This window comes from Pongo pygmaeus, chromosome X (assembly GCF_028885625.2).
Source record: "Pongo pygmaeus isolate AG05252 chromosome X, NHGRI_mPonPyg2-v2.0_pri, whole genome shotgun sequence".
Taxonomy (NCBI): Eukaryota; Metazoa; Chordata; class Mammalia; order Primates; family Hominidae; genus Pongo; species Pongo pygmaeus.
In genome coordinates, this window is record NC_072396.2 from 89,187,782 (window position 1) to 89,203,071 (window position 15,290).

Consider the following 15,290-nt stretch of genomic DNA (forward strand, 5'->3'; position numbering starts at 1 on the left):
CTCAAATGTGTTTTCCAAGATTTTGCTTTCTCCCTGTCCCTTTCAGAGTTGCCAGTAATTCATAGATTTAGCTTGTTTACATAATCCCATATTCCTCAGAGATTTTGTTCATTCCTTTTCATTCTTCTTTTTCTTTATTTTTGTCTGACTGTCTTATTTCAGAGAGCCAGTCTTCAGTTCCTGAGATTCTTTCCTTGGCTTGATGTATTCTTCTTTTAATACTTGTGATTGCATTGTGAAATTCTTCTAGTGTGTTTTTTCAGCTCTATCAGATCAGTTAGGTTCTTTTTTTTTTTTTTTTTTTTTACTAGCTATTCCACATATTGGCTTTTGTATCATTTTATTGTGATTATTAGTTTTCTCAGATTGGGTTTTGCCATTCTCCTAAATCTCAATGATCTTTATTTCTATCCATATTCTGAATTCTATTTCTGTTATTTCAGCCAGTTCAGCCTGGTTAAGAACCCTTGTTGGAGAACAAGTGTGATCATTTGGAGGACATAAGCCACTCTGGCCTTTTGAGTTGCAAGAGTTCTTGCATTGGTTCTTTCTTATCTCTGTGTGTGGGTGTTCCTTTAACTGCAGTGTAGGTTGACTACAGTCAATAGACTTCTTCTTTGGATGTCTTCACAGGGCTGAGGTTTTGTGCAGGGTCTAAATAGCTGACTTCTTGTCTTTGGTTTCACAGGGGGTTATGTTAGTGAGGTACTGCTGTTGAAGCTTTGGGTTGTCATCCAATAGGTGGCGCTTAGGCATAGTGGTCTGTTGGTAGGCTCCTGCTCTGTCCGGTTGCTCCTCTGTTATTTCCTCACAGTTGCAGCTATGCTCCCTCTCAATGCCCTGAAAGTGTGGGCTCCTCTCCCACTTGAGTGCTGGCTATAGACTGTGGCTTGGCACTCCAGGGATGTCCATTACAGCTCTATGGCGATATCAGTGTTTGTTTTCTTCTCAACTTGGAGGCAGCAGAGAGGACCTTAGCAGTGGTTGTGGCCAAAGGTCTTTTACTTGTCTCCTTGGGGCTCCACCCAGGGAGATACAGGTCAGCAGTCACTCAGTGCTATCAGCCTGGGATGGGGGTTCTGTGCTGTAGGCCTAAGTCGGGGGTTCCCTGCCTGGTAATGAGCAGGTGAGTGGTTCCATGGCAGGGAAAAGAGTTAATATCATCCATATAAAGAGAGTTCTTATATATCAATGAGAACAAAATCACACTTACAGAAAAATGAGCAAATGACATGAACAATTTATAAAAAATAAAAGCAAATGGTTAATAAACTTAACAAAAAGTGTTCAGCCAAACTAGGAATCAAACATAGCAGAAGAATGCCATATTTTTACTGGAAAATTTAAAAAATAATGCTGATGAAGGTTCAGTAGGGCAGGTATTCTCTTATGGAGAGGGGAAAGATTGAATAATCATCCATAGGCTGGAATATGTAGCCATTAAATAATGATCTTGGATAATACAAATTTATATTAAAAGCTCATAATATCATATAAGTGAGAAAATGAGGATATAAAACTGTATATGTGGTATAAACTCAATTTTGTATTTGAACGGAAGAAAACACAACAAAATATAAAGAGTAGTAATCTCTAGGTGGGGGAAGGAATCATGAGTGATTTTTGTTTTTGCTTCTTTATATTCTTTTATAGTTCTAACATTTTCTACAACAAACACATATTTTCATTATCAGAAATAATATGTACAGTAAACCCAATTTTAAAGCCCTTAATTATGAAAAATAAAATAGTTAATACAATTTTTTGACTGGATTTGAGTGTAGTCAACACCCCTGTGATTTAAGTGAACCAATCTCACTTCATTGGTCCTGTAGGGCTGCATTTCTAAGTCAATTATAACCTTTATCCCACTGTCCAGTGGTTTGTTATGTATGTGGCCCATGCTAGTCTGTGAGCTCCTTGAAAATAGCGATTGTGTCTAATTTATCTTTGTGCAATATGTGGCACATACTTGGTGTTCAGCAAATGTAAGCTGAGTAAGTGCATTACTCTAATTGACCTAACTCTAATCTAGACCAAACTGAGAAGTGGTAGGGAAACTTTTCTTTGATAATCTTCTTATTTTTCTGCATAATATCATATTTTCCCTGCTGTGCTCAAGGACTAAAGACCAGTTTTTGTTCATTTGTCTCCTCACTGTCCAAGTTCACATCCTGACCCCGCATCTGGGTCAGATTGTTTCCTTAAAACAGCATCTCCCGCCTTCCTACCCTCTAAATCCCATAACCCCTTTACTCCTCTTTCGTGTAACAACAAACTTAGTGCGCTTTATATTTTGCTTTCTTCGAATTTACTTTTTGATACATGGCAATTACTTAATGAAACACATATTTCAATATGCTGTTTATTATTATAGCTACCTTTTGGATACACAATGCCTAGATTGAAGAATAATCCTAAAAGTGGGATTATTAGGCCATAAAGGCTAAGGAAATAGATCCTTGTGTGTCTTTCAAATCATACACCTATAAGAAGAGTTAGTCATGACTCTATAACTTATTCTCTCTGAATATGAACTCATAATACTATCACTCATAAAGCCAAGTCTTCAATCAATCTGAGATCTCGTTATTTCACCCATACTCACTTGGATAATTAAACTGCACTCAAACTAAAAGCAGTTAGATTGAATAGGCAATGAAACAGAAGAGTCTGATTCACAGCACTTGTTTCACATTACTTTTATGGGCTGAGGTGATTCTCATATATGAGAATCCTCTTTCATATTTATGATCCTCACATGGTGTGAATGTATAAACTCTTATGAGGGTCTAAAGATTGCTTGCATACATGAAGACTTCCATATAAAAAAGAGGAACAAATCTAATGTAATTCACAACTTCTTTTACCTGTTCAGTATTTTGGGTTATATGTAGAGTACTTGGGGCACATGTAGATATTTTTAAAGTTGGAGAATGGAGTTCCTGTTAAGAGAAACAAAAGGGAGTTCAGAAATTATTTGAAAGTCTTAAGTTCCCATGGTATTTTTTCTTTATTTTTATAATAATGCGGTTAGTCAGAAATAAGAGCATTATTTAGTGCTTTCTTAGATAATGTCCATCTTTCCAAAGAACTAAATTACTTTGTTGTCTTCTCACATAACCCAAAGATAAAAGAGTTTCTAGAGTGCTTTCATAGCAATACATTCTACTTGTACTGTTAGGTTGCATTCTTTTTGTTTCCGCTTCAAGAACTCTGCATTCATATACACCCCAACGTTATTGTATGCTTGCAATTAACAAGATATAATATTTTATCAAACAAAACTTTTCTTTCAGTATTTGTTTTATTTCTTTTTTAAAATTCTTATACATTTAAGGGGTACAAGTGCAGTTTTGTTACATGGATATTTTGCATAGTGGTGAAGTCTGGGCTTTTAGAGTAACCATCAGCCAAACAGTGTACATTGTACTCATTAAATAATTTCTCATCAAATGACATAAAATGTAATAATTATCAAACCAAGAGATAGACACCCCATTCTTCATGATGTGCTTATTTCACATTGCATGCCTGTATCAAAACATCTTATGCACCCCATAAATATATACATTTACTATGTGCCCAAAATTTTAAAAATAAAATAAAACTTAGAAAAAATAATTCTCAAACCAATATAAGAAACTCTCTTTGAAAACTCAACTAAGAGTAATTTTAAGAGTAAATTTTAAAATACCTTTGAAGAAGGTAGTTTGAAGAGAAAATTTAAGAGTAAATTTCAAACTACCTTTGAAAACGCAACTAAGAGTAATTAATTTTAAATCAATTCAAGCTAACTCTTAATTATGCTTTGTCTATTCTGCTTCTAGTCTAATTTCAAAGAGTAGGCTCTGTTGTTAAAATAACCTGTAAAAGTGAAAGAATATAATCTTTTAAAATGGTCCAATAAAATGATCAATCTATCCATCACGCTGGCATTGTTTACATATTTCCTCAAAACCGACAAAACTGCAATCACTTCATTAGTGTGCAAAGAATTGATGGCATTACTCAATCTCCCCATACCTTACCATAATTTACAATCAATTGGCACAACTCCAGTATATTTTCCTACAAAGGTATAAATATTTTTTCTTTAGAACAAGGGAACTATTAAAAATCGGAATCATTAATTTACAAGGGAAACACTGACAGACTCATACAGAACTATAGCTGTAATGTAGGTGTTACGTGTGTTCTTAAAACAGGACTATGCATTTACTCAAACTGCCAAATGTTCTGAATTCTTTCTTGTTGTTGTTGTTGTTGAACTTGTAACATTTTCATCCTCCGCCACCCTATATATCAACAACAATACTGCAGGCTCAGTATTTCTAGGAATCTTTTGCATATGTTCTCAGATTTTCTGCTAATAATTGAGAAGACTTGCTCAGACAAATGCAGAGAATTACAGATTATAGACAAAACAGGTACACATTATCCAGTTTAGGAAAATGGTTATAAATACAACCATGTGCAGGCAGGTTTGGCCCACAGACCCAAGAGGAGCAGATTCAAGAAGACAAGAAAAAAGAGGCGTGCTCTTTAGTTATGGAGTAACACATGAACACATTCTTAATATAAACATTTATATAGATAAGGTTAAAGACCTTCTCTTGACCATCTTCCCTCCACTCACTTACCTAGAAGTGACTATTGTTGTCAGTTAAGGTGTCTTTACATAAATACCTATGTATAAATAGTAATATGATTGCTTTTATTGTTCTACAACTTAAACCAAATAGTGTCTCTTGTATTATGTACTAGATACATATTTTAACTCACTATTTTCAATTAATAGTATTCCAGAATGCTTGTTTTATAGCTTGTTTTTATGTTTTCCTACCAGTTAACATTTATATTATTTCCAGGTTTCCACTGTGCTGCAATGAGCATCCTTGTACAACATGTTTCTTTAGAATCCCACACAGAATTGGGATTGCTGGGGCATGGAGTATGTGTGTTATTCATTTGAACAGATACTGCCCAATTAATTTCCCAAATTTGACTATGATAATTATACATCCACCAGCAGTGAGTGAAGGTATTCATGACTAGAGGATGTTTGGTCTGTTTAGGCTGGGGCTAATAATATTATACTAGTATCATTCTGAGAAGACAGCTATGCACATGGCTAGTATCTGATAGCTGTTGTAGAAATGATAGCTCTGTCCTTCTTGTAACCAATTCAAATATGATGGCATTAGCAAATGAAACATAGCAAACCTTACTAGCCAACTGGACTAGCTTTTAAGATACAAAAGAGTACTAAGAAGTTTTATAAATCTGCAGAAATTTAAACAAATAGGAATACACACACATCACACATCACAGATAAAGACATTTATTTATGCTAGTATAAGCAGTATTACTTTATTCAGATGTTAAGATAATAGACATTTAAATGGCAAACAGTTGTATTTGAGCAAAGACTAGTCTTGCCCTAAAATGAAGGCATTCTTTAATCTTCTTATATGTGGAAAGCTGGAACATTAATTCCATAGATTATAATGTACTCAATTATTTTTAGCCCTACTTCAGCCTTCATTATTAGAATTGATCATCTAGACAAATGTGGCTTTCCCACGCAACCCTCATGGAAACATTAGAGAACAAATGTAATAGGTTCAAAAATTACAACATTAAAATGTAGCTTAATATGAGTCAAACATATTTAGACATATGGTGTTGACCAGCATGAATTTAAATTGCATCAGTATGGATTTAGGCTGATCATAAGGGGGAAAACCTCTCTGAAAATAGGTTTATTAATTCCAGAAAGACTTGCTAAAGAAAACCCCTTTTCCCTGGAAGTCTACAAAATTAGGTAAGATGGTGTGAGTAAATGTCCAAAATGAACAAAATCTTGATGTTGAAAGGTACTTTCAATGGCATCAAGATCTAGGCAAGATTGCAGCAAGTCATCCCATAAATAGCCATTGACCATTCCATAGAAAGTGATCCAAAATATTTTTGAACGAATGAATGAAAGGAGATCTTAGTTTTAAAAGCACTCCAGGAATAACAATCCAAATCTCCCTCTTAATAATCTGTATCAGTCAGTGTTTAATTTTGTTACTCATCTGTATATAGCTTACCTAAATCCTTCATGTTGAAACTATTAAATTCAATGAACAGTCATGTTTTTTGTTTTTATGCCTTTTGTGCCACAGCCCCACATTCCTGATGACCAAATAATTGAAGGCGATAATGGGGTGGTGGTGGCTATCATGACATAGTGGAAAAAGTGCTAGACTTGGAGTCAGGAGCCCTGGATTTTATTCCCATTTATATTACTAGCCACTTTTGTAATACTGGTCAACTCATGTTCTCTCTCTGAGATTTGTTTCCTTATGTGAGAAATGAGAAATGGGATATGGGTGTGGGCGAGTGTGGATTAGAGGATCTTTAAGTTCGTTTCTATTTCTGACATTCTGTGAATATAAGAGACCATTCCCAACTTATTTTTCCATACAAACAAAACAATTTCAAATTTTTTAAACTTGTCAGTATTGTTTTCCTTTTGATGATGATTATAATGATAACTAACACCTATTAATAGCTTTCTATGCCAAACATGTTACATAGATCATTCTCTTTAACACGCAAAATAACCCCATAAAGAAGATACTATTATGACCCCATTACATACACAAGTAAAGTTAGACAGAGGTGGGATAGGTAACCAGATGGAGATTACACAGCTAATGCTAAGGTGCTGGAATTCCAACTCAGCATGACTCCAGAACTCATGCTCTTAATCACTATATTTTGCCACTTTTATTGTTGCCTCATTATGTTTTCTGTTTTTCAAGTTGTGTAACCTAATTATATGGTTAAGTTTGACTAGTCCTTATAACAGAAGGTCAAATACTGGGACTTTTAAAATTATTCACTGTCAAAAGCAACTTTGGAGGCCTGAAAATAAGACACCCACCCACAAGTGGCTGTGTGAGAGAACAGCCTTGATTAGATAATTTAAGCTTCCATAAACTCAATAGAATTTGTAAAACGTGTGATATATTTACAGAGTGTACTCACAAGCCTCTAAAACTCAATAAACCATTGAATTTTTGTTTAATACTCATATCATCTAATCTCTTCAATTTTGCAGGAAGACCTTACTTTTTCTGATAAAATATTCAGCATTTTGTTTAGTCACTTATTCCTGTGGGTCAGACTTGCTATATACACAAACATTATACTTTATTGGCAACTTTAAGTAGAGTCTGATGAAAAAGAATTTGGGGCCGGGCACAGTGGCTCACGCCTGTAATCCCAGCACTTTGGGAGGCCGAGGCGGGTGGATCACGAGGTCAGGAGATCGAGACCATCCTGGCTAACATGGTGAAAACCCGTCTCTACTAAAAATACAAAAAAATTAGCTGGGTGTGGTGGCGGGCGACTGTATTCCCAGCTACTCGGGAGGCTGAGGCAGGAGAATGGCGTGAACCCGGGAGGCGGAGCTTGCAGTGAGCCGAGATCTCGCCACTGCACTCCAGGCTGGGCGACAGAGCGAGACTCCGTCTCAAAAAAAAAAAAAAAAAAAAAAGAATTTGGTTTATAATTATGTGGGCTTGGTTCTAACATATACAGGTCCTTTTTTTTCCTGCACTGCTTCAAGTAATGATTTTCAATTTTGGGAAAGTTATAACAGCTCTCTTCCTCGTATTCTTTCTTTACTTTTTGTGAAGTACATAGGGCATTACCAATTTTAAGACCAGAGTAGATTAAAATCAGTCTGTTTTGGGGATAATTTCGTTACATCACTTGAGATAATTGTCCATACCTTTGTACACACTAAATCTGAGCTAGGAAACTCTGGTTTCCCTAGAGAATTCATTATTCACAAAAGTATATCTTATTTCCAATTATTTGTTAAAAAAGCTGTTTTCAGGGGAACATCACACACTGGGGCCTGTCAGAAGGTGGGGGCCTAGGGGACGGATAACATTAGGAGAAATACCTAATGTAGGTGACCGGTTGATGGGTGCAGCAAACCACCATTGCCCTTGTATACCTATGTAACAAAACTGCCCTTTCTGCACATGTACCCCAGAACTTAAAGTATATATACATGAATATATTTTATTTATATTTATATATATTATATTATATATACTTTATATTTGTTTATATATATACATATATATTTGTATATATACACACATATATATACATACATATATACACATATATATATACATATATATATACTTTAAGTTATATATATACTTTAAGTTCGGGGTAAATGTGCAGAAAGGGCAGTTTTATATATAAGCTGTTTTCAGAGTTAAATCAGATGATGTGCAAATGGCCTAAATGTCTCAGTTATTTACTTTAGTGAGAATGCTTTTGAGTAGCTCATTGCAGTAGAGAAAGAAGGGAAGGCAGAAGCTCAAAAGGTGTCATTCTCCTTTGATAAAAGGAAAACCTTAAAAACTTAATATATACCCTGAATTCTAGGATTATTTCAGAGCAAGACCTCGAAAACTAGAGGGAAAACTATTTTTGTCCTCTAATGTATTTTTGATATTTTCCATTCTGATAATGGAACATTAGAATGGGAAAATATACAGTAAGGGTAATCATCAAATGTTTTGTTGAAATAAAAAATGTGAACTAATTTAAACTGAAATCATGAATATCTAAAGTTAATTAAGGGAGATAGCTGATGTAATGAAAATATCAGGAGCTGGTTTCTAAACTCAGGGCATTCACTAACCAGCTGCACTAAATAGACAAGTTATTTTGAGCTATTCGAGTCTCAATTTCCTTATTTGTTTAACAGGTAAATAATACACAATGAATATTGTCTTTATTTGTACATTGTACAATTTGTACAATAAACATAATAATGCTTGTTTTATCTAATTTTTGAGGTTCTAGTAAGTTGTTTACTAGGTAATCATATACATGGAAGAGTTGTGAAAAACAAAAAACCCATGTATTAATATGAAATATTATTTTCACTGGATTGATTATATATGTGACTAAGTTACTAACTTGCAATTTCTTCACTACTTATTGTGTAGTGACATTGAAAGAGATACAAATGATGAGTAGAATATAAACTCTACGCTCTCATGGTTATAATCATGTAGGGGATAAACACTATGAGTACAAATAGGAATTAAGTAGACTATCATAAGACCTATAAGAAGTTCACCAGGTGAGTTTTGAGGGCTAAGAGATAACTTCAACCTGGGGCAATCAGAGGATCAGAAGGTTACACTTGAGGAAACGCTTGAAAAATTTGTATAATTTCAGGATGTCTAGATTGGTGAGGGTGAGGAGCAGGAGCAGTTCAGTTGTAAGAGCAACGGAGTGAAAGACATAGCTGTGGAAAATTGGGGACTTTATTTAGAGAACAATCATTTACACTTAGCTAAAACATAGGACACTGGAAGGAGAGTTCCAGGAAGTTCCATAGGAGCCCTATCATGGAGGGTCTTGAAAGTCAGACTAAGCAATTTATAGATACTTAGTGTCATTGAAGGTTTTTGCAGCAGAGGAGTGATATGGGATGTGTATAGGGAATTTAAGCAACTTTTCTAGAGAACATATTCTTAGGTGTAATTAAAGTTGTGGAGATTTTAAAATGAATATTCCTAGGGATTCCAACTAGACTGCTTCATAGTTCTATTCTGCCAAAGTTCACCTCATGATTGCATATTTATTTACAGCTCTTCCTGAGACATTCCACATAGACCTGTTTGGGCATTTTCTTCATACAGTTTTCTCTGCAATTCGTCTCTAGACTGCAAAATCTGAACCTCTTCAGTCAAGACCTGTTGGCTTCATTTTCCTGTTGATAGCTCTGGTCAAAGAGCTCAAAAGCCTGGTGTAAGACATACAAGAGAGACTGAAGGTAATGAGAATTAAATCATAGAGAATATTACATACGTAGTGCAGGCTTTGTTTCTAAATATTTGGAAACTTGTTAACATGAAAGTATCACTCTTTTATGTTGTCTAATTTGAATTTTCAAACTTTACATAGAGACTAATATACAGTATAATATTCCATGAAGGAAAACCATGCAAGGTTTGTGTATGCTCCTGTTACTCCCAATGACTATGAGAATCACTGAAGATAATAATAGTGAATTACAAATACTCTAGGCTGAACAGTTTCAAAAGAAGCAATATCTTTAAACACCACCTGACATTTATGCTGACAGAATTTGCCAAGGCAAACCTCCATTTGAATAAATTCCCTGAATAGTATGGGAGATGTTTTTGTTAGGATCTTTCAAAGCCATGTAACATAGTTAAACACCTGTCTCAGGTTATTGTTGAGATGTTATACTGAACTTATATAGCAAGAAACACGTTATTTATAATAATCTCTCTTTAGATGAAATAAACACTTCTTTTATTTAGGATAAAATCTGTGTTTCTGTTGTCATACAAAGAAAGCAACCGAATGTATAATAGAACTACTTCCTGTTCCTCCTTCTCTCCAACCCAAATCCCTCATTTAAGAGGTCCATATTGGGTTCTTTCTCTTCTTTTTTTGAAGAAAACTAGGAGATAGAGAAAAATAAAATATACAGTCTTTTTGCAGTGCATGCTTTTTGTCTTTAAAAATTATGAGTATATATACTTTATTGAAAATCAAAAAGGGACCTCCACTGGGATAGCTCCTGGTGTGAAGAAAAAGTTGGCTGAAATATATTTACTAATAAAAGTTTTAACTTTTAAATAGGGCTTAAGAGCATGGCAAATTCCCCATTTGTTTTGTCATGAACTGTCAAGAAAATAAACTTGAAAGGACAGTTTCCCTCTCTTCCACTTGCCACCCTCACATCTTGCCACACACACACCGTGACAGCTTATGAGTGCCTTTGACTGAAAACAGGCCCAGCAATTTATCAGACCTCCCTTAAACAAGATACAATTGCCATGGGCATTTTCACTCAGCAATTAGCTGCACTCTCCAATTTCTATAGCTTCATTTAATTGTAAGCACAAAAGAGGAGACCAAAGCTGAAAATGCAACCCCTTTATCCTATGACCTCATTCTTTTTTCAGGCAGCGTACTTCCTTGAACAATCATTCACTTTAGTGACTACGCCCTTGAACAACAATTTATCAAAGCAGCACACCCCTCCCCACAGAACGGGAAACTTTTCTGATAGTGTATAGAAATCCTGGAAGAGTAGAAGAGTTATCCACAATCTTTGCAACCAAAGAAAAAGCACAAAAAAATCATATAAACAATGGTAAGCCCCAGCTGAATAATTGTTGAGAACAGAGGTCATTCGTAAACACACATTTTCCCCCAGGCTGCTCTCTAGAGTTTGTTTGCAAGTTTCAAATTCAAAAGAATGGCAACCCTTATAACATATACACTAAAATAATCCTTCTCTCACAAAAGCATGTTTTACTTGATAAAATGCTGATGGTCACAACACAAAATAATCCTTTAAAATGAAATATAGATAGACACATAGGACACCTACAGACCAGGCTCTGTATGTCTGTCCTAAAAATGAACTCTCTCTGGACAGGTTAATGATATTTATCCAGAAAATCACAGTGTTTGCTAAAAAATAGGCACTTAATAAACATGTATTCAGTGAATGACTGGTATTTAAAAATATTTTATTTTAATCCATTTTTTCTCTCTCACAACAGAGCTGCTCTGTATACGTGAAAAATATCTTGAACTTCATGAAAACCTTAATTAGTGGAAGGAAAGAATGTTAGCACAATGAGTAATTCATATCAATGTTGCTCATTTAAGGCATTTCATTTTGAGTTAATGATGGTAAGGTTAACAGCTAAGCTTTGTAAAAGATTGAACTAAGAATTTTTGTTTTACTTTAAGCTTCTAGAACTCTATTTATTTGCAAGACCACATTCAGTTCTAAAATGCATCTGAGACCTTGATTATATCTGTGTTTGACTATACGTGTTCATGCAGATAAACCCAGTAATTTTAATTCTACCATTAATTTAGAAAATTTCACCAGCAACTGGTTTCTACACTTAATTTTCTCTGAGAAACACTCTATCAATCAAACAAAATAATAACCAAAAAACATAAAATATATGTTTAATTAAAGAAACAAAGTAACATTATATATCTAGAGAAATTTAAAATATATTTATATCCATAAACACCATTTTAGTGCACAAGAGGTTAAGAGAATAAAAGCATGTACTCAAAAGCTAGAAATGGAAAATAAAGTGCTACAAAAAACATTTGATTAAATCGAAAATGCCTACTACATGACCTAAAATTATGATTCAGGAACAAAAGCAGAGTAGCATCAATTTTGGTTTCTCAAAGGCAACATATTTTACTACTGGTAATATTTATTTTAAAATCTCATGAATTCCCTGAATGTCTTCCAAGAATGAAAAGGCAAAAAACAAAACAAAACAAAACAAAAACAAAGTAAAAGTTTAACTGAATTCATGATGATCAACCATTGATTGTAAGACCAATTTTTCTTGCTGTCATAGTCATAAACTCTGGTATTAGACTAATTGCTACACATCAACTCATCTGAAACATGGTTTATTAAGGATAGACTTTATTGAAACATAAAGTGAATTAAGGGTTTTTGAGTAATATGTACTGCTTGCTCATGCCTGTCATGGTACATTATACATACCATCACATTATACTCATTTCATTAGCATAAAGGTAATTTCAGATCAAATCTAGTTCCTACTTTACATGATGCCACAATGCCGTTCCATCAATAAACAGGGAGAAAGGAAAATAAAATAGAAGAGTTTCCTCGTCATATTCTTTGTGGCAGCTATCTAAAAGCTGTCTTGCCAAGTTCTCCTTTAGTGGATTTGTGAATGCCCTTTGATATCCAACTCAGTTTGAAAATTTATAGTCAAATATTCTTTCTTCTTGTTTCACTAAGGAATTAATACTTCTTTTTTCCCTTTACCACATAGCTTAACTTTCACCTTTCTCATTTTCTAACAGCACTTACTTTTCGTCCTTTTCCATCATAAATAACTTCAGACTTCACAGAGTCCTCCATTCTAATCTTTTATCCCAGTTTCTGCAGCTGCACTTTCTACCCCTAGGTTGTTTATAAACTCCTCTATGGCGAGCTACATTTTAGGATGGAGATAGTCCATTTTTAAGGATCACTTTGGCAAACGCCAGGTAAAATAAGGAAAATCTTGTAAAAAGCTCAACCAACTTGATCCTGAGTTATTAAAAGGGGAAGCTGAACCAAGGAGTAAATAATAAAAGATACTCCTAAAAATTGTTCGGTAGCCAATATTTATAATTTGTCAAATTTCAGCTTTTAAATATCTATTTACCTTTCTTTTACTAGCAAGTTGACAAAAAAGGGGTCTAAATATGTTTAAATAGCTATGGCAGATAGGATGATTTTAGGATTCCTAAGATAATAGTAATTGTTTTTAACCTTCACATTATTGTTTTTGAGCTACAATAAAACAAAGGTGTCATTCATTTTGTTCTGCATTAGCATGTCAATATGAATATTGGAATGCACATTTGCATTATTTTTATCACTCATGCAAACTAGTATTTATGACCTTTATATTTTTCTTCTCCTTGACCTCAGTATAAGTGGAGTTTTTCTCAACCAGTTGAGAAATGTTATTTTATATTCTACTTAAATTTGTGGGTTTTGGAAAAACAATATGTATTATTCCTAATTGGTAATAATAATGTAACATAGCATCATATCCCAATGACTGCTTTTTGAGATTTTTGTATCTTAAAAACATAATTTCAGTTTGGACAGAATTTTCCAGAAAGCTTAAAACATGCAAATTTAATGTAAAAGGAGTCAGAGGATAAAAATACACATAAAGCTGTTAATTTTATATAGTCTTGCAGTGTTACCTTGTATTTATTGGGAAGGTTATTAACACAGGTATTGGTGCTAAGAATAACTCTTAAGAAACAAACGTATTTCATTTTATGGGATGTCTTAGAGTTCCATCTTTTGTAGCTTTCATGTAACAATTGCTTACATCTTGCCTTCCTCAATCCTATATCCACTCTTTCAGTACTCTTTCTACAAGTATTCCATAACTTATTCACCTAGGCTGTACAATAAAAAGTGTGTCATTCTTAGAAGATGAAACACATATGACAATTCAGACATCTGCACCTCTCACTTATCCTGGAGCAGCTATACTATTTGCTGAGCACAAATAATTGCTTATCACTCAGACATGCCACAATACCTTTATCACCATATTTGATACCAAAAAAAAAAAACCCGTTTGCTTCTGATATGAAGTGAATAAGTAGGAACTTGTTCTAATAAAAATATACTGTACTCAAGTTGAGAACTGCTTTGCAGTAGGGGCAAAGGGATTCCTTGAATCAGATCTTTCAGTCAGATCAAACAGAAAATGAGCCTTCCTATACTATGGTTAGATTATGAAAATCAGTGAAACCCGGAAACAAACAACCACAGACACTAGTAAGTGAAATAACAGCCAAGAGATGAATTTGGGTGACTGTCCAAGGCATATATAACTGCAATCCACCAAAAGATATCCTGTGGAATAGAGGCAAAGAAGCAGAAAGGAAGAGAAATCAGGTTGAAGATTGCCCTTCTCCACTAGTCTGGCATAGCTTTCTTTGTTGTACCTGAGAATGGTCGCTCCAAACCAAATTTTGGTAGGAGGAGGTGGTTTTGAGAGGGGAGAGCACTTCCCGTGAGTTGAAGGGGTCCAAGGCCTGCACCACCTTGTTCATGGGTCCACTGTAGGTCCTCACTCGCTCATACACTACATTTTTTTCTGGAGGCTGCTGGGCTTGGCTTGACTGATGGTAGCAGTGATAATGCTGGGGCTGGCACTGCAGCACCTCTGGGAGCTGTGTTCCACAGCTGCTGCTGCTCGTCTCACTCCAATAGCTCGAGCTCATCTTCTTCCAGTGGTCAGCAAGGGACCTCCCAGATGTTCTACCTAAGGAACAAACAGAGAAATATAATGGAAAAAAACGGCAGGCAAGCAGGCAGGCAGGCAGGCAGACAGACACACGGCACACGTGTGGAAATCACTTATCAAAAACTTCTGCCAATAGTGGTGCCGAGAAGAGAAGAAAGCTACCTGAGCAGCAGCAAGAGCAGGTCTGGCAGCTACAGAGGAAGCAGCAAAATATTTGAGCTCAAATGGAAAATGGAGCCACCCTGTGACATTGCTCCAGGAAATGGTACTGACACGCCCTTAGGGGCGGATTCACTTAGCAGGTTTACATGCCAGTAGAGGCCCTGCCTTGCCACGGAGATAGCTACAAGGCTGCCCAGCAGGTAAAGGAGT

At 35.1% G+C, this 15,290-nt stretch overlaps 1 protein-coding gene across 3 annotated transcripts in view; it reads right to left on the reverse strand.

Annotated features, from left to right (window-relative positions):
• The window catches only part of POF1B (POF1B actin binding protein), a 436,069-nt gene that overhangs the window by 86,145 nt on the left and 334,634 nt on the right, over positions 1-15,290 (reverse strand). For 2 of the 3 annotated variants that reach the window (XM_054470659.2, XM_054470658.1), the window contains exons 1-3: positions 15,081-15,167; positions 14,617-14,936; positions 2,871-2,945 (exon numbers count right to left, since the gene is read on the reverse strand). In XM_054470659.2, coding sequence (XP_054326634.1) covers positions 2,871-2,945; positions 14,617-14,895 — 354 coding nt within the window. In that variant the 5' untranslated portion in view covers positions 14,896-14,936; positions 15,081-15,167. Of the gene's footprint in view, positions 1-2,870; positions 2,946-14,616; positions 14,937-15,080; positions 15,168-15,290 lie in introns of those variants that run through there. The other variant, XM_063660750.1, reaches the window with a different exon arrangement.